Below are 19,194 nucleotides of genomic sequence, written 5' to 3' on the forward strand. Positions count from 1 at the left end.
TGAAAGAAATTGGAATATAGTTCTAGGTTTCAGTATTAGAAAAAATGGAAAAATAAATAATTTCACAAAGAAATTTTAGAATTTCAACTTTGTTCCAGTATTGCAGAATCTGACATGGAAACATTTTTTGCTTTGTCAAAAAATTGTAAAATATTTTTAACAAAAATTCATTTTTAAAATCTTTTGTGTTTACCCTCCTCTCTCTCTCTCTCTCTCACTCAACAAAGAGTGGTAAAATTAATTAGATCCAATCACTTTCTTTTTTTTTCTGTTCTGTAACTTTTCAAAATTTCTCCAGCTTTAGGAGAGTGTCAGAGTTAGTTTCTATTATTATTGTTGTTGTTGTTGTTGTTGTTATGCCACTGTCACTTTTCAAAACTTCCTTTGCTTTGGAAAAATAAAGGGGAAAAGACTAAAGAAAAAGTAAATTAAGGAACTATCCTGGACATGATTAATTCTGTTGCATTCAGTGGCTAACAAGAAAAGGGAGGGAGAAAAAGGAAAAACAAAATTCTAAATTTTAAAATTCTTAATTTTCATAAAACACTGGTTTTTAAAAAAATGAATTTTCTCAGTTTAAAAATGTATCACTTTTTATTTTAACATTTCAGATGAAATATTTTGACCTGTTCTAGACATTATCTATTTTTTAAGTGAATGAACATATAAAAAAACATTGTAGAAATAGCAAAGAAAAACAATATGAACCACCTAGAGCTCTTCTTCTGATTTATGTAGTTTGAAAGCTTGTTTCTTTCACTCACAAAAATTAGCCCAATAAACGATATTATCTCACCCACCTTGTCTCTCTAATATCCTGGGACAAACACAGCTATTAAAACACTGTGAATAAAGTATAACATATAGACTAATAAAGAGACACTATGGCTACGTCTACACTGGCCCCTTTTCTGAAAGGGGCATGCTAATTTTAAACTTCGTAATAGGGAAATCCGCGGGGGATTTAAATATCCCCCACGGGATTTAAATAAAGATGTCCCCTGCTTTTTTCCGGCTTGTAGAAAAGCCGGAAAAGAGCGTCTAGACTGGCCCGATCCTCCGGAATAAAGCCCTATTCCGGAGGATCTCTTATTCCTACTTCAAAGTAGGAATAAGAGATCCTCCGGAATAGGGCTTTATTCCGGAGGATCGGGCCAGTCTAGACGCTCTTTTACGGCTTTTCTACAAGCCGGAAAAAAGCGGCGGACATCTTTATTTAAATCCCGCGGGGGATATTTAAATATCCCCCGCGGATTTCCCTATTACGAAGTTTAAAATTAGCATGCCCCTTTCGGAAAAGGGGCCAGTGTAGACGTAGCCCTAGGCTATATCTCCACTTACTGGAGGTCGATCTTCTGGGATTTGATTTAGAAGGTCTAAATTGAATGCCGAGGGTGCCCCTCTTGGTGCTGGTACTCCTTGCTGTCATGAGGAGTAAGGGAAGTTGATGGGAGCATTTCTCCTGTTGACTTCCTGCTGTGTAGACTACACCAAGCTCAGAATAAGGTACATTGACTCCAGACACATTATTTACGTAGCTGTAGTTGTGTACCTTAAGACGACCTTCTGGATGTAGTGTAGACCTGGCCTTAGAGTAAGGATCAAATCTTTAGCTGCTGAAAACTGGCTTAGAACCCTGAAGTCATAATCTATGTATTTCAATGTAGTTATACTCATTTATGCCAAACCAAGGTCTGGCCCACAGATATTAATTTCTCAGTATGATTGCTACATTGCACCCACACTGTTCAGTCTTATGGAACTAGATTATCTGACAAAGGAAGGACCCCAGAAAGCCTCAAGGAAAGTGTAACCATGGTTGTATTGTTCAGTAGAGATTCTGGATTGTGATGGACAGAGCTGGATTAAGAAAAGGGACTTTAGAGGCTGCATCCAAGGGCCCCAGACTAAGAGAGGTCCCTGCAAAAAGATCTCTGGGCCACCAAGGGTATGTCTGCACTACAAGACAAAGTTGAATTAAGATACACAATTTCAGCTACATTGATTGTATAGAGGAAGTCAAAGTAATTTAACTCGGCTTCTGGAGCTGTCCACACTGCAGTACTTCAGCTTCCCTTACTCTTCGTGAAAGCAGGGGTACTGGTATCAACCAGAGTACCCCTATCACTTTGACTTAGCTGTCTTTACTAGACCCACTAATTTGAACCCTGGAAGACTGACAGCTGCAGCTTCAATCTTCCTCGGTAGTGTAGACATACCACAAAAGTGCAGATCTTTTTGCAGGATCCCTTAGCCCAAGGCCCCTGGACTGCAGCCACTAGTGCCCCCGTGTTCTGGCCCTGCCTGGCAGGGAGGAAATCACAGCTCTGTGCCCTGCTGTTCTCCCATCCCATTCCCTGAGCTCGAGCTGCGTCTGTGCACTTCCCTTGCTAGCAGGTTCCACCCCTGAAGCCCAGAATCATGCAAATGGGAGTTGCAGATGCAACTGTGCTGGCTTAGGGCAGCATGCAAAGAGCCTGATGACCCCTCTCTTCTGGGGCCCCTGGCTAAGAAAGGTCCCCCCAAATAGGTGTGGTTCACTATCCCATGTAGTGGCACTTAGACCACTTACAGCAAGAGATAAGAATGAGGGTATGTCTACACTAGCTCGTTAGTTTGAGCTAGGTACGCAAATGAGGGCAACCGGAGTTGCAAATGAAGCCTGGGATTTAAATATCCCAGGCTTCATTTGCATGTTCCTGGGCACCACCATTTTTAAATCCCCCTTAGTCCAAACTCTGTGCCCGCAGCTACACATGGCACGGAGTAGGTAGTTCGAATTAGAGATCCTAATTCGAACTACCGTTACTCCTCGTTTGCAACTCTTTTGCCTACGTAGCTCAAACTAACAAGTAATGTAGACATACCCTGTGTGAGCTCTACAGCCTAAGCTGAGCGCCACCTAGCTTTATAGCCAAGCTGTAGAGGCTCCCACTCTAAGTTCTAGAGGTTCCAGGTTCAAATCTGCCTGTGGGTGTTACGGGGGGGCGTTACATTTGTGCCACCAAAGGGGAGTTGCCTCAGATAATCCCTTGCACCTGGACCTCCTTCCCCAGCCCTAAGCCTTCTCCCACACTCTAACTCCTGCCTACACCCCAACTTGCTCCCCTGAACCAAAATCCTTCCCAAACTCTGCATCCCCACCTCCAGCCCTGAGCCCCCTCCAATGCCCCAAACCCCTTGGCTCCAGCCTCGAGCCACCTCCTGCACCACAAATGCCTCATCTTCAACCTCACCCAGAGCCTGCACTCCCAATTGGAACCTTCTGAACTAGTGTTCCCTCTAAACTGTGCGGCTTCACAGCTGATTAATCAGCCCAGGAGAGTTGACTGACTGGGGAAAGGAGGCTGATTAATCACCCGTGAAGCTGACAGCTTAGAGGGAACACTGCTCTGAACCCCTCATTATAGGGTCCACCGAAGGGGCATCACTAAATCTAATAGCCCCAGGCCCCCAGAAGAGTTAATTCTGCACTGGCCATGGAGAGCTGTGCTGTTCCAGAGCCGCATTTTCTGCAACATTAGAGAGGCAGCTGCAGGGCAGGGTGGGAGCTACACAGGCCATTCATCCAGTTTTAAACAGACAGCCCAGGTTTTCTAATGTTTGTACCCCATCCAGTACTGGGACAAAGCCAGATGTGATTTTGTCCAGGATCAGATGGAGGTGCCATTTTGCAGCACTCCACCATAGCCATTGGTGTGTGCATGCAAGGTCCCATTGGCCAGGTGGGAGAGGAATTGCACCATTCCTAGAAGTACCAGAAGGTCCAGTGTTCCGGGAATGCAGGAGAGGCCACCCTAGTGGAAATGTGGCCATTAAGTCTTTTCCAGGGTGGATCTACTGGTCTCCTCATGCAAAGCATGTGCACTGGGGTCTATAGTCACTTCTGCAGCCCAGAAGTTGCCATTGTAGCCATACGAACAATTCATACTTCAAACCTTCAGTTGAGAAAGGGGATGATTTTATCCCTGCTGCCAAACAGATCTGCTTAAATGACATTGATTCTGATGGTGATCAGGTCAACTATGTAGCTGTCATTCTTCATCACAAAGATGGCCTCACTACATGCTGAGGTTCAGTTTGTAAAGTATTTTTGGATACTTTGGATTAATTGAAGCCACTGGAAACACTAAGCCTTTGAAAATCAGGGCACTTACTTAAGTGCTTTAGTAAAAAACACTAGAATGAGGTGTCTAATTTCATACCAAGATTACAGTCTTTTGGGGTGGGACTTGGGTTTTTTCATGGCTGTATTTTTGATTGTTGAAAATTAAATACACCTATTTATGTTCATTGTTTCTTATTGCACAGGTGGTGAAAGCTTTTGTTGTCCTGGCTCCTGCTTTTGTTTTACATGACCCAGCAAAATTAGCCCTTGAACTGCAGGAGCATGTGAAAAAGGTTACTGCTCCCTACAAGTATCCCAGAAAGGCAAGTACTCACTCCCTGCTAAAAAAAAAAAAAAAAAAGGGATATATTCAAAGCCTGGCTTTTCTAAGTATTTTGGAAATAAAGCCATGTTTATGACGAAGTACACTAATTCCTTTACAGACTATTAAAAGCATTGTCTGTATTGTGCTCTGAATGCAGTTTATTATGATGGAGTCACTCAACAGAAATGATGTGCACACACAGAGCCACTCACACCCTAAACAAAACTCAAGAATTATACTGCAAGAATTAAAAAGGAATGGATCCCACTCATACCCTAAAAGCATGATCTGGTCCCTCTCTCAGTCTGTTCCCTACCTGCATCTCTAACCCCCAAGCACTCCCCTGTTCAGGATCATAATTAAAACCTCTTCTGCATAGCCCTGTGCACAAGTGTGAATCAGGGGTTCACAGTCAGGCTATGTCTACACTACAGAGTTTTTGTGGAAAAACCTCAAGCACGTTTTTACGCAAGTAAATAGAAAGATCAGAGGGGTTTTTGCGCAATTGGTAATCCTCATTCTATGAGGAAGAACGACTTTGTGCACAAGAGCTCTTGCACAAAAAGGCGTGTGTGGACGGGGAAGAAGGGTTTTTTGCACAAGAAGAGAGAAGAGGAAAAAGCACAGGTGCCCTGGTGGCCATTCTGTCCATAGCAATCACTGCTTACTTTGTGAGAGAGCGTCCAGGAAGTCTGGACATTCTGTCAGCCGACGGTCAGGGCAGTGTGTGTGTGTATGTTTCCGAGAAAAGGTTTAACGTCCGTGTCTTTACTGCTAGGACCGGGGTCCCATCGCAGAGGGTGGCCAGCAGGCCAACAGACGCCCCGTTATATAGGAAGAGCTTATTACACCTTAGATTTTAGCTGCTAGAATACAGGGGTTCCTTCGCAGTGGGCAGCCTAGGAAAGGCTGAAAAGGTGCCCCAATGGATCTTGTCACCTGGGAGTGACACAGATCCAAATGCCCAAGCTCTCCCTATGTCTGTCCCTTTATGACCGGATGAAGTTCTTTTAAATTGTGCTTGGTTCTATTACAGCAACTGAAGGAGTCAGGTTAAAACTTAAACAGTTACAGGTTTATTTGAGGAAGCTTATAAATCATATGGTTGCAATGGCTATTGTTCTATTTCTTAACTACTAGCAAAATATAGATCTTAAAAATGGTTACAAAGAAGATAAAGATAGAAAAATAGAAATAATGGTACCAAGTAACAGCTTACTCTTTCTATGTGTACACTTAAGACAGAGGACCACATCCAGGTACAATTTTTACCCCCTTCTGTGCCTCTCGACTCCAGCATGTCAGGCCAGGGCCGGTCCCTCAATTCCTAGGAAAGACGAAAATACGAGGTGGGCGTCCCCATAGAACCTCGGGAGGTCAAACACCTAACCCAACCAGCAGGTAGAGGGTAGAATGACACTCAAAGTAAGTGTGTGCTGGACCTATCTTATATACCCATGGGGTCACGTATTTCTCTTTCTTGTCTGTCATGCCAAATGGGGCTGGTCTGTCTTTTGTGAGACCAGTTCTTACAAGGGAGTTGTGAATTTAATTTACACTTGTAAGAGAGATAACTAAAGTTTTCGTGGAAGATCTCTTCCAACAAAAGTTTCTTGCGCAAAAAGCCTGCAGTCTAGATGTAGACTCAGGCTCAAAGCTGCTCCAACAGTACTGACATGGGCTACGTCTACATTGGCCCCTTCTCCGGAAGAGGCATGTTAATTTCCAACTTCAGAATAGGGAAATCCACGGGGGATTTAAATATCCCCCATGGGATTTAAATAAACATGGCCACCGCTTTTTTTCTGGCTTGAAGTAGGAATAAGAGATCCTCCGGAAAAGGGCTTTATTCCGGAGGATCGCGCCAGTCTAGACACTTTTTTCCGGCTTTTCCCCAAGCCGGAAAAAAAGCGGCAGCCATGTTTATTTAAATCCCGCGGGGGATATTTAAATCCCCCGCGGATTTCCCTATTCTGAAGTTGGAAATTAACATGCCTCTTCCGGAGAAGGGGCCAATGTAGACGTAGCCTTGCAGTCTAATACCCTAAACCGCTAGACAGTAGTTTATTTAGCATATGTATTTAGGGGTGTTTTGTTCTCCCCAGGACCTCACAAGGAACTGCATCCCCATGTCTGCTATTTTTTTTTTCTCAATTAGGTGGAGTTTGTTCAAGAGCTGCCAAAAACAGTTGCTGGGAAAATCCAACGGAAGGTATTAAGGAACAAAGAGTGGGGAAGAACTTAGTGTCACATGGACATTCAAGAACAAATTGTCTTTGACTTCCACCATCATATTTCTCATGTTTTCGCTTTTCTCTATTGGTCTGGTCTAATATTGTGAACAAAGTACACAACAGCAAACAGCATGGATGGGTCAATGAACTACAAAAAGAAGAGAAGATACACTTGCTTATAGGGTACATAATTGTTCCTGCCAGGTTTTAAAATAGGGATCATTTATTTAGGACCAGGAGCCCTCATTGTTTTAAAAGGCTTTGAATCAGGGCATTTAGGAAGAGTGGGTATGACTGACAAAAGAGAAGGAGGATTCTAGAATGCAAAAGGGAGATAGGAATCTGTATGGAAGGACTTGATGAGAAAAAACTTGCTTTCAAGATTTCAAAGAATTTTCCCATCTCAAATCAGGACAAAAAGTCAAAATATAAAAATTATCACAGACAATCCTATTGGGGGGTGAGGGGTCTGGGTCAGTGGAAACATTTTGTTTCAACATTTTCAGAATGTTCCATTTTGATTTTGACCTTTTTTTCCTAAGTTAATTTAAATTTCAAAAAGTCATTTAAACAAAAAAAATTGAATTTTTCATTTCAAAAAATGTTAAAATGTCCCATTTTGACCATTTCAAATCCTTTATTTTTTACCATTTTTTTGAAAAAAGAAATTTGCCAAAACAGATGCTAGCAGTTCTGGGTTTTGATGAATCAGCATTTTCCAAGGGAAACGTGTTTAGTCAAAAAATTCACAGTTAGCTCTATTTATGGCTGTATCACAATCTGGGTGAAAAATTCAATTTTGGAAGCTTTAAAGCCTTGCTGTTTTTATTTGTCTTTTTGACATCATTAGATAGCAGTTTTAAATGGGGAAAGAACAGAAGAGGCAAAGTACTCTGGGTTAAGGGACAAATGAGACACACTTTTCAGCAATGTAAATGATTACAAGATAACTATCCTTATATAGAAGATGAGCATCAAATTGCCTACTCTGTTATGCATTATACACTGTTTGCATCTCTTCAGTAAAAGAGAACTGTAAAAATAAACATGGCATCAGACTAAACACTGTTGATTGAGAAGGCTGGTGTGCTCTGTGAATGGTACTTGTATCCAACCAAAAGCTATTATTTAGAGTGCCTCTTCTAGGGGAACACATACCCGGAAAGCTGAAAGAACCAGTGGAGAAGGTTTTCCTTCTTCAGTTTTCTGAGTGCTCCAGTGTCCAGCTTGTTACTTACCACAGCGAACAGGTCAGTAGAATGTGTTGGGTTTGTCTGTGCCTGCAAATTCACTGGAAAAAAAATGAACTGATTTATACAACTCTTTAAAGGACTCAATGCTATAGGGTAACATTTTTCTTTTTTACAAATTTAATTTCTTGAGTTCGTTTTCTCCTGTCATTGAACTGGAGAAAGTGTTGGAATCTGCTGTAATTTCTCTTATAGAGAAAGTGTCTGAGATTTTTGCTCACCTGGGAAATTCCAATCTAGAAAAATTTTCCCCAAACATTCTGACATGTTATTTTAAAAGAATAAAGCAAATGCTTCTTAGCATCTTCTATTCTCTTCAGTGTTTTCATGTGTAGTTTTCAGCATTACAACACAGTGTTGAAATTTTTTTAAATCAATAGATGGAAAGAAGCTGCTGCCATTCACTATGAGCAAGTCAAAAACTAGAAAAATTCTTGGAAAAACATTGCAATTTTCGAAATTGATTTTGTGGGAGCAAAAAATGAAGCCATTTTTTATCTTTTGCGAAATTTTCCATTTTTTAATTGAAATTATCACTGAAACTGTTAAAGAAATTTTTCATTTTACTCAAACCTGGGTTTTTGGGGGGGGGGGTTTAAACTGCAAACTGGATCTTCAATAAACTAACTTTTTTAAAGCAGATAATTTAATAATGTCCATTTTTGGGGTGAGTGGGATTAAGTCCATTTTTCAGCAAAAAAAACTTAGTTTGAAAAATTGCAACCAGACCTCTGGATAAGGGATGCTTTCAATTGCAAATGTTAGATTTAGTTTAAATTCTTCATCTCATCTAAATTCTGGAAAGGACTGTATTGATTTCTCATCTCTCTTCATTTCCTACAAAGCAGGCCCATTGCAATCTGAATTTATATTTGATGGTTCAATACCTCTGAACCAAATCTTCCTTATCAATCAGTCACTTGGGAGCCTAAACCTCTTTCTCAAAGAAACAAATCCTGCTCCTTTCTGAGTGTGGTTCCATTTCAATGGGGCTGGTCTCACAAATGAGGTGAGTATGATTTAGTCCTATTTCATTACAGAAAAGGCCAAATGAATCAAAACAGTTGCTCACTTCTCAGACCTTACCGCTTCATTTCCTTCTCACTGGGCTCAGTGGATGTATTACCTGAGAAAGGACTACAGAGTCTGAGCATTAGGATCTCTTCAGCAATATCATTTTAAACCCGGTTGCAGTTTACCTATTGACAACTCTTCAAATGAAAGGCTACGTCTACACTGGCCCCTTTTCCGAAAGGGGCATGCTAATTTTAAACTTCGTAATAGGGAAATCCGCGGGGGATTTAAATATCCCCCGCGGGATTTAAATAAAGATGTCCCCTGCTTTTTTCCGGCTTGTAGAAAAGCCGTAAAAGAGCGTCTAGACTGGCCCGATCCTCCGGAATAAAGCCCTATTCCGGCGGATCTCTTATTCCTACTTCAAAGTAGGAATAAGAGATCCTCCGGAATAGGGCTTTATTCCGGAGGATCGGGCCAGTCTAGATGCTCTTTTACGGCTTTTCTACAAGCCGGAAAAAAGCGGCGGACATATTTATTTAAATCCCGTGGGGGATATTTAAATCCCCCGCGGATTTCCCTATTACGAAGTTTAAAATTAGCATGCCCCTTTCGGAAAAGGGGCCAGTGTAGACGTAGCCAAAGTGTATTAAGGAGGGAGGGTCAAACAAGTCGGGAAAGAATCAAAATCCAAGTTCATAATAATGAGAAGCTTGGTACAACCTGAACTATATAGTGACAGAAGCTTCAGAGGGGTAGCCGAGTAACAGGAAAAACTTAAAAAACAACAAATAGCCCGGTAGCACTTTAAAGACTAACAAAATATGTAGGTGGTATCATGAGCTTTCATGGGCACAGCCCACTTCTTCAGATGACCGGAGTGTTGGCACTTATCACTAGAAGATTTATTTGGTAGTATTCAGGTCCTTCATAATATCAAATGGAGGGCAGGGGGAGTGCAGAAGATAGGGCATTGGGTGGGGGCTCAGATCAGGGGGTAAGGGTGCAGGAGAGAGGGCAGGGGGTCGGGAGATGTGGGGGTTCAGGGGAGGAGAAGGGTGCAGGAGTCTGGGCAGGGGTGGGGGGTTCAGAGGAGTGTTTGTGAGTGACTGGCAGCTTCTTTCCAGGGCTGGTCAGGGGCAGCAGGGACCACACTGCCCAGCTGCAACAGCTGCTTCCCAAGACCAGAGGGGGGCGGAGGCTGTACTTCCCACTCAGCAGCTGTTTTGCAGCTCTCCAAGTCTGTCAGGGCATAGGGGGCATGCTTGCTTGCTGCCCTCCTGTGGTAATTCTGGAGTGTAATTGTCCATGCTATCTCAGCCCTTCCTTTTCATTTGACGAGAAACAATCACATTCCATGCACATCCCATTGTCCTGGCACAACCAACCCCTGACCTTGCTTTAAGTTATGATAAGAGGAAGCTGCATAGCAAATTTGGTGGTCCTAGCTCTTACCATTTTGGGCTGTGTCTACATTGGCACCCTTTTCCGGAAAAGGGATGCTAATGAGACAAGTCGGAATTGCAAATGCCGCGGGGGATTTAAATATCCCCCGCGGCATTTTCATGAACATGGCTGCCACTTTTTTCCGGCTCGGGGCTTTGCCGGAGAAAAGCGCCAGTCTAGACGGGATCTTTCGGAAAATAACGCCTTTTCTGGAAGATCCCTTATTCCTCTTAAAATCAGGAATAAGGGATCTTCCGGAAAAGGCTTTATTTTCCGCAAGATCCCGTCTAGACTGGCGCTTTTCTCTGGCAAAGCCCCAAGCCGGAAAAAAGCGGCAGCCATGTTCATGCAAATGCTGCGGGGGATATTTAAATCCCCCGCGGCATTTGCAATTCCGACTTGTCTCATTAGCATCCCTTTTCCGGAAAAGGGTGCCAACGTAGATACAGCCTAGGAGTAGTTCTTCAACAAAAAGACTCACAGACAGACAGATGGACAGGCAGATAAATGCACAAACTCTTTCAAATATATAGTAGATTATCCACTGACAGGATAATCTGGGTATAAACCAGATTGATCATGTCACACTTTTAATTATCAGGATTTAGATTCAGTAAACAATATGACTGACTCTGTTAATTTTAAGTTTGTTTAACAGGAAATACATTCTAACTTATTACCTTTAAATAGTAATCACTAAGGCCATAGCTATACAAGGAAACTATTTCAAAACTACTAAATTTGACTTAAGAACTCTCAATGTAACAAATTCAAACTAGCATGTCCTCACTATGAGGAAGCCTTGAAATTAGTCCAAATTAGCACATCCACATTGAACAGAGCCTGCCTCAGACTTAGAGCCCCTGGGAGCACTCTGGAGAAGGTGCCTGGAGGGTGATACTTCCTGTGGCTTCTTGGTCTGGCAAACTGCGATGTGTGTTTTTTAGGGTTCCTATCCACGCCCACATCTCACAAGGCATTCATCCACCCCCTCTCCTCTTACAGGACAGAAAAAGGGATGCAGTGGGCACGCACCTTCTCGTGCTCTCATTGCCTGCGCGGACGCTATAGAGATGAGTACAATGTAAGACAAATGTAGACCTATCTTGTAGCAGAGAACCAAACTGGGGAATGTGGCCCTGATCTAGCCAAGTGTTGGAGCATGTGTTTAGTTTAAGAACCTAAAAAGTCCCACTGAAGTCAACATATATGCTTAATGTTACATACATGCTTGTTTGTGTTCCTGGATTGGGGTCTATATGATGATGAGGAGGCCTTCTAGCACATTGAACAGGGAAAGTCTGTGAGGATTGTTGTGGAAAATCAGCTAAGTACATGCTAAACACAAGAAAGTGAGGGAAATCAGGTACTGGGTTGTTTTAGCAAAAGTTAGAAATACAAAGTGGCTCTCTTGGGGTGTGTCTAGACTACAGGGTTTTGTCGACAAAAGTGGACTTTTGTCGACAAAACTAAACCTGCGTCTACACTACTGCTGAGTTCTTTCGACACAACTCAGCAGTTTTGTCGATGCTGGTAAACCTCATTTTACGAGGAATGATGCCTTTTGTCGACAGAGTTCTGTCAACAGAAGGCATTATTGCATCTAAACTGTCCTTTGCGTCTACACTGCCATGTTGACAAAGCAGCTTGCTTTGTCGACAGAACTGGATGTAGTCTAGACGCTCTTTGTCGACAGAAGCTTTGTCGACAGTATCTTTCGACAAAACTTCTGTCGACAAAAGCCTGTAGTCTAGACGTACCCTTGGATATGGACATTGGTGAGTTAAATTACACTAGCTGACTTCAATAAAAATTGTGAGCGATTTGTACCTCAGAACACTAACTAGCCAGATATGAAGCTGCAAATTAAATCCAAGATTAATGCTGCAGATGGATAAGTTCTTAAGGACTTGATGGTGCAAGATATAAATAAATGAATCATAGAATCATATAATACAAGGACTGTAAGGGACTTTGAGAGGTCATCGAGTCCAGACCTCTGCCCTCATGGCAGGATCCAGTACTGTCTAGACCATCTCTGTTAGACATTTATCTAACCTACTCTTACATATCTCCAGAGATGGAGATTCCTCAACCACTCTGGGCAATTTATTCCAGTGTTTAACCACCCTGACAGTTAGGAACTTTTTCCTAATGTCCAACCTAAACCTCCCTTGCTGCAGTTTAAGCCCATTGCTTCTTGTTCTATCTTCAGAGGCCAGGAAAAACAAGTTTTCTCCCTCCTCCTCATGACACCCTTTTAGATACCTGAAAACTGCTATCATGTCCCTCCTCAGACTTCTCTTTTCCAAACTAAACAAGCCCAATTCTTTCAGTCTTCCTTCATAGGTCATGTTTTCGAGAGCTTTAATAATTTTTGTTGCTCTTCTCTGGACTTTCTCCAATTTCTCCACATCTTTCTTGAAATGTGGCGCCCAAAACTGGACACAGTACTCCAATTGAGGCCTAACTCAGCACAGAGTAGAGCGGAAGAATGACTTTTCATGTCTTGCTCACAACACACCTGTTAATGCATCCTAGAATCATGTTGGCTTTTTTTGCAACAGCGTCACACTATAGACTCATATTTAGCTTGTGGTCCACTATAACCCCTAGATCCCTTTCTGCCGTACTCCTTCCTAGACAGTCACTTCCCATTCTATATGTGTTGAACTGGATTGTTCCTTCCTAAGAGGGGCACTTTGCATTTGTCCTTATTAAGCTTCATCCTGTTTACCTCAGACCATTTCTCCAATTTGTCCGAGTCATTTTGAATTATGATCCTATTCTCCAAAGCAGTTGCAACCCCTCCAAGCTTGATATCATCTGTAAACTTGATAAGTGTACTCTCTATGCCGATATCTGAATCATTGGTGAAGATATTGAGCAGATCCAGTCACAAAACAGACCCTTGAGGCACCCCACTTATTATGGGTTTTTTTAAAATAGTGTGATCCATATTACCAACAGTCAATTATAAACAACAGATTGGGCATGCTTATTAAAAACTATTTGTAATGATTAATTCACTAAATCAGAATTAGACCCTCTGTCTTTGCTTGTTTGTCATGCAATTTTTAGGATGACCTGTTGGTTTTGGTTTTGTTTTGTTTCAGGATCCACAACTATTTCACATATTTTCTTCCATGGTCCAAAACAACCTGATAACTCCTCTGCTGCCATGAAGACTTTGCTTAAGTTACAGATTCTCAAATCCTTGTGGCTTCCCAAATCAAGGTGTAGGCTTTTCCATAAACAGCCCCGGCTCCTTGCTTCACAGCTGTTTTCGCATGACAAGTCTGCTAGACAGGATGAATTGCAAGTCCCTGAATATTTTAACTTTGCAAGTGATGTGCTAGACAAGTGGTCTCAACTGGAAAAGGTAATATTTCTGTCACTGGGCAGATTAAAAATGTTATTTTTAATAACCCTATTTGTCATTTATTTAAAAGGAAAATCAGTTTCTGAAAATAATTTACATTGGAAATTAGCATGCTTCTCTTGCTTTATCATTAGAAGGACTGAGTTCCTTCAAACCTTGTTAACTTCTTTCCCACTGACGTCCTACAGGGACTCCTTGCCTAGGTATGGCAATGTGACCAATTAAGTCAAATATGCAATACAAAGTGACCTCTCTCTTCACTGAAGTGAAAATCTTTTCCCAAGGCACACCGATCTCCAAAATAGACTCTAATGCTGCACAGATCATCATGGGGGAAGTCCTAACCAACAATCAGCTTCATTATGTCCTTTTGTTCTGAGTCCATCATGTAGGAGACAGACCTGGTCCTCAGCATTCTCAAGTCATTACATTTCATCTTGTCTCTGTTACCCATCACGCTATTGATTCCCCTGACTCTGTGCCCAGACAATGAGGCATAATAAGTGAATCATTTCATATCATCTGATATACCATGTAAAGGTTAATGCTGAGCATTAGAAACTTCAGGTGAAAGTCCAGATTAGCCAACAAACTAGGAACTGTTGATCTGTTAAATTCCTAGTGTTCAAAAGAAGTAAAAGATTACTAGCAATAATCAGGGCCAATCTACAGCCATGTGAGGTCAACAAGAGCTTTTTTCCATTGACTTTAATGAGCTTTGGATGATCTCCAGTGTGCACACCATGGAATGTACAGATCTGTAACAAACTCCTCCATAGATGCACATCACCAGTTTGATTTAGAATGATCTTTTTCCTTTTAACCCCTTGTGCTGTTTTGTAGGATGGAAAGAGACCATCAAACCCAGCCTTCTGGTGGGTAAGTGGAGAAGGAAATGAGGTGAGGTGGAGCTTTGAGGAGCTGGGATTTCACTCCAAAAAAGTGGCCAATGTCCTCTCTGAAATATGTGGGCTGCAGAAGGGAGACAGAATTATGCTAATTTTACCCAAGATACCAGAATGGTGGCTTGTGAATGTGGCTTGTATGCGAACAGGTCAGTATGAGATTGCTGAACTTGATAGCAGAAATATGTTAAGAATAGAATTTTGTTATGCTAAAGAAGAAAATTATATAAATTAATGAACTACTATACACATTTGCCTACAACTGTTGATCCAAATTCATTCTTCTTGTAAGTTGAGGAATAATACTTTGAGTCTGTTCCGAGACAGAAAATGATATAATTTGAAATGTTCTCTTAAAAACAACCTTATTGCTCTTCCAGGAATCGCCCTTATTCAAGGGACATCCCAATTAACAGCTAAAGATATCTTGTATAGACTGCAGGCTTCTAAGGCCAAATGCATCATTGCCAGTGATACAGTGGCATCCGCAGTGGACTCAGTTGCATCTCATTGCCAGTTTCTGAAAACTAAATTAATTGTATCTGAAGGCCGAAGAGATGGGTGGCTGAACTTTAATGAACTATACAAGTGCGTATTCTTTAGCAGTGCTATAATAATAGGATAGAAAATGAGTTTTTCTCAAAAATACCTTCTGTCCATTAGACCCAGAGATAGGCATTAATGGAGTTTTTTACAACTGCTCGCTGATATTCCCAAATCAGAGTTGGTGTCTAATAGCAGTCTCTTCTCAGGTGGGTCCCATCCTATCCTTACTAAATAGACATTATGCACATGAAATAAGGGCAGGAATTAGAACATGTTATTTTTGTCTCATTTGCTCAAATGTGTCTATTGTGGTCCTTGGTACTCATGTAGACATTTCCAAATTTCTTCCTTTTGAAACCTAGACTGGATGACTCAAAGCAGATTTTCTTGCAGTATTTCTGTGCTTCCAAATTCTAGCCTGGTCAGCTAGGTCATGCCAGTAACATTTCTAATGGTAGCTTGGAATTTCTGCTTCTACGTAGACCCAGGAAAAAACACACACACATGACATTTTCTTTCAAGCTAATCCATTTTTTAGATTCAGTTTAGGTCACATTCTGATCTCTCTTTTTCTGAATGTATTCTCCTATGGGTGGCTACCCAATTTATACCCCATTTCTTCAATTCTCAGTTTTCTGAGATCCATTGAACTGCAAGTGATGATATGGTATCCATATCTCCCTTCTTGATTTTCCCCACTAATATATCCTACATGAAGCTTCCCTGGTGTTTCCTTCTCTTTCTTCTTTAAGAAGAATCTACTATGCTGATGTTTTGCTAACTTTTCCATTATTTCGGATTTAATGATGGATGAAAAATGAGACTAGAGTAAGGCAAGCTATCTGAAGGAAAGTCAGTAATAGCCAAAGGTCACAGGAGGAGTTTCACCTGGGATGGGAAAGAGGGCAGTTGCAACACCTAATCCACGTTTGTATGTCAAAGCTTCAGTAGATTGCATCTGTATCCAATTTAGCCACCTTTATATTCCGTATTTTAAAGATCACAACCTGCAGATCACATCTGCGTTAAAACAAAGATTCAAGACCCAATGGTTATCTACTTTACCAGTGGAACCACAGGTTCTCCAAAGATGGCTGAACACACTCAGGGCAGCCTTGGTCTCAGACCTGTCATAAGTGAAAGGTAAGGACTGTAGCTCTGGTAATTTTATAACAGGGGGCCAAACTTAGTGTGAAGTTGAAAGCATGGATCTGATTGACCAAGATATCTGAGATACACCAAACGTCTGATTAGGAAGCATTGGGTAAGAAATATGCAATGTGTGGCTTCAATCCTGCTCCCTTTTGATGTCACTGGCAAAACTCCCACTATCTACAAGGGAAGCAGCCTCAGAGCTCATCTTTCCATGATGAATTAAGGAATGACTCCCAGAGTTTCTTGAAAGGGATTTAAATGACAACCTGCAACTGGAGATGACTCTAGAATTACAGTTTCTGTCAGGGGCGGCCTGAGGCTGGCTGCAGCAGCTGGTGCCCCAGGCGGAATGCGCGATCGGCGCCCCCGCCTGCACGGCCATCAATGACGTGATGTCATCATGGGGCGCCCCGGGCATCCTATTGAAGGCGGCGCCCTAGGCGATGGCTGAGTCGGCCTATACTCATGGGCCACTCCTGGTTCCTGTAGATACAGAGCATCTTGGGATTGGACAGCTGTGCGAAGGCAAGGGAACTCTATGACACAGGTCACCTTTGACACCAACACAACCACTGAGATCCATGAATTGAAAGAGTGGACTTCCCAATCTCCTCCATTGAATCCCCTGCTTCTTCCTCTCCCACCCCACTTCCCTGCCACATAACAATGTAAGAATAAAAGGAATTTCATCCTGATTAAATTCAGAATCTCCCCTCCCCTGTTCTCCCACATGGGTGATTCCTGCGAAAGAGAATGGGGCCCACAAGCTCATCATGAGGGAATACCCTTGTTAATGCTCAGTGTGTACACAACGAATTAAAGTTCTTGATTTCTAACTTCATTGTCTATTTAAAAAAAGCTTTTCCATAACCACTGTTTTCTCTGTCATATAAGATACTGGCTGGATTTGACTCCTGAAGACATAATGTGGTGCTTATCAGATACAGGCTGGATAGTGGCTTCCATGGGGTCTGTTCTTGATCCATGGGTTTTCGGATCAGGTGTCTTTGTACACAACCTTCCACGGGCTGAATCAACAGTTATCCTAAATGTAAGAAAAAAGTCATCCTGCAGATTTATTGAAGTTTCCCCATACACAAAGTAAACCTGAAACAATCTTTGATTAACTGAGCAGCTCCTCCTAGGTAATGCAATTTGCTGCATTTGTTGAATACTTTTTTCACTTCAAGTCAATCAAAAAGTTTTGTTGAAATTTTAACCTTTTCTCAACTTTTTTTATTTGTCTGAAAATGCAACAAATTTGACCCTGTTTCATAATCAGGTTCAGCTTAAACAAATCAGTATTATTGACAAAATAAGGATTAGATGAAAAAATCCCAACTAACTCTAATCCCGTCACTCTTTATTTCCAGATTTCCAGAATATGAATGTAAAGTAACACTCAAAATCTATAAGTGGATACCCCAAAGAGAGCTAGAATGTTAGTATAGTTGATGCAGAAATAGTATTTGATAATACCAGTGATTGATGTAGATTGAAACAGAAAAACTGGCTAAGGAGGGCGAGACTAGGGGAGTGGACTTCCTCTCTGCATTTAGAAGAGAAAGGGGGAAAGCTCTGCCCTATACTCTCCCATACTCCCCTAGGCTAAATTTACACTACAGCCCAAATTGTCTATCTGAGATCAATCCACCAGCTGCTGATTTAGTAGTGAAGACTAGGGATGTTAGATAGCATATAACTGAATAGTTGTGTAACCTCATCAAATTTTAGCAGTGACACGACTATTCGATAGTCTCCAGAGGTGGGGCCGCCAGCCAGTGCACTCCCGGCCCCATTCCCAGGGAGCCACCTGCCACCCTGCACTGCTGCCTCTGTATTAGAGGCAGCAGCGCAGGGTGGCAAGCCAGACCCAGTCTGCAAGGGGAACCGGTTTAAAAACTAGCTCCCTGAACAGACCAGCTCCCACCTGCCATCCTGCACTGCTGCCTCTGATAGAGAGGCACCAGCACATGGTGGCAGCAGTGCAGGATGAGTTCCCAGCTTCTGCCCGGGCCTGCCGTGAACAGAGGCTTCTTCCTCCCTCCTCATTTCAGAGGCAGCAGCATGGGGGGTGGGGCAGATGGCTCCACAGATCCGATGCTGGGAGGAGTCAATTTTTAAGCCAACTCCCCCCAGCATCAGCTCCTGTCTGCCCTCCTCCACTGCCTCTGTAGAAGTGGCGGGGAGGGGGGCAGGCGAGTCTGCAGAGCTGGCATGCGCAGACAGTTGGCTTCAAAGCCAGCTCCGCACACATATCAGCTCCTGCCTGCCCCCCTCACCCTCCTTGCTACTGTCTTTCTATCAGAGGCAACAGTGCAAGGATCATGGGGCAGGCAGATCCAGCTCCCCCCTCTCCTTGGCTTATCAGTTAATCGTGTAGTCATGTAGCTAGGTTAAATGGTTAATCGTGTAGTTGTCTTCATGTTGACATCCCTAATGAAGACTTACCAAGGCAACCACAGATAGCTCTCTTGTCAAACCTGTTATTCTACCCTGGATTAGAAGAGTAAGGGAAGTCAAGAAAAGAGGTTCTCCACTGATCCCCATGGTGTAGACTCTGTGGTAACTCAACTTAAGGTATGTCTAGTCCATCTATGTTATTCACATAGCTGGAGTTGTGTACCACAGGTCTATTCTCTGCTACAGTGTAGCCCTGGACAGTGTAATCTTTTCTGCAGTTCACATACAAATGTTTTTCATCTTGTTTTAATTCATTAGACTCTCTCCAGATTTCCCATCACCGCTATGTTTGCTGCTCCGACTTTGTTTCGCATGCTGGTGGAGGTACCTTACCAAGACCTTAACAGGTACTGCAGCAGATGACTT

At 42.3% G+C, this 19,194-nt stretch overlaps 2 protein-coding genes across 6 annotated transcripts in view; both read left to right on the plus strand.

Annotated features, from left to right (window-relative positions):
- LOC102446448 (acyl-coenzyme A synthetase ACSM4, mitochondrial) overlaps positions 1 to 7,278 on the plus strand; it is a 34,448-nt gene extending 27,170 nt beyond the window's left edge. For both annotated transcript variants that reach the window (XM_075899414.2, XM_006123137.5), the window contains exons 13-14: positions 4,312 to 4,431; positions 6,592 to 7,278. In XM_075899414.2, coding sequence (XP_075755529.2) covers positions 4,312 to 4,431; positions 6,592 to 6,678 — 207 coding nt within the window. In that variant the 3' untranslated portion in view covers positions 6,679 to 7,278. The remainder of the gene's footprint in view (positions 1 to 4,311; positions 4,432 to 6,591) is intronic.
- A 10-nt stretch (positions 7,279 to 7,288) lies between these two features.
- Positions 7,289 to 19,194, plus strand: part of LOC102445968 (acyl-coenzyme A synthetase ACSM4, mitochondrial-like) — a 29,198-nt gene continuing 17,292 nt past the window's right edge. Inside the window, exons 1-7 of one of the 4 annotated variants that reach the window (XM_006123135.5) lie at positions 7,777 to 7,917; positions 13,494 to 13,759; positions 14,603 to 14,813; positions 15,045 to 15,252; positions 16,210 to 16,353; positions 17,260 to 17,416; positions 19,087 to 19,175. In XM_006123135.5, coding sequence (XP_006123197.3) covers positions 13,559 to 13,759; positions 14,603 to 14,813; positions 15,045 to 15,252; positions 16,210 to 16,353; positions 17,260 to 17,416; positions 19,087 to 19,175 — 1,010 coding nt within the window. In that variant the 5' untranslated portion in view covers positions 7,777 to 7,917; positions 13,494 to 13,558. Of the gene's footprint in view, positions 7,918 to 11,436; positions 11,462 to 13,493; positions 13,760 to 14,602; positions 14,814 to 15,044; positions 15,253 to 16,209; positions 16,354 to 17,259; positions 17,417 to 19,086; positions 19,176 to 19,194 lie in introns of those variants that run through there. The other 3 variants (XM_089782303.1, XM_075899413.2, XM_089782304.1) reach the window with 3 other exon arrangements.

This window comes from Pelodiscus sinensis, chromosome 15, assembly GCF_052426305.1.
Source record: "Pelodiscus sinensis isolate ZL-2025 chromosome 15, ASM5242630v1, whole genome shotgun sequence".
Lineage (NCBI taxonomy): Eukaryota > Metazoa > Chordata > Testudines > Trionychidae > Pelodiscus > Pelodiscus sinensis.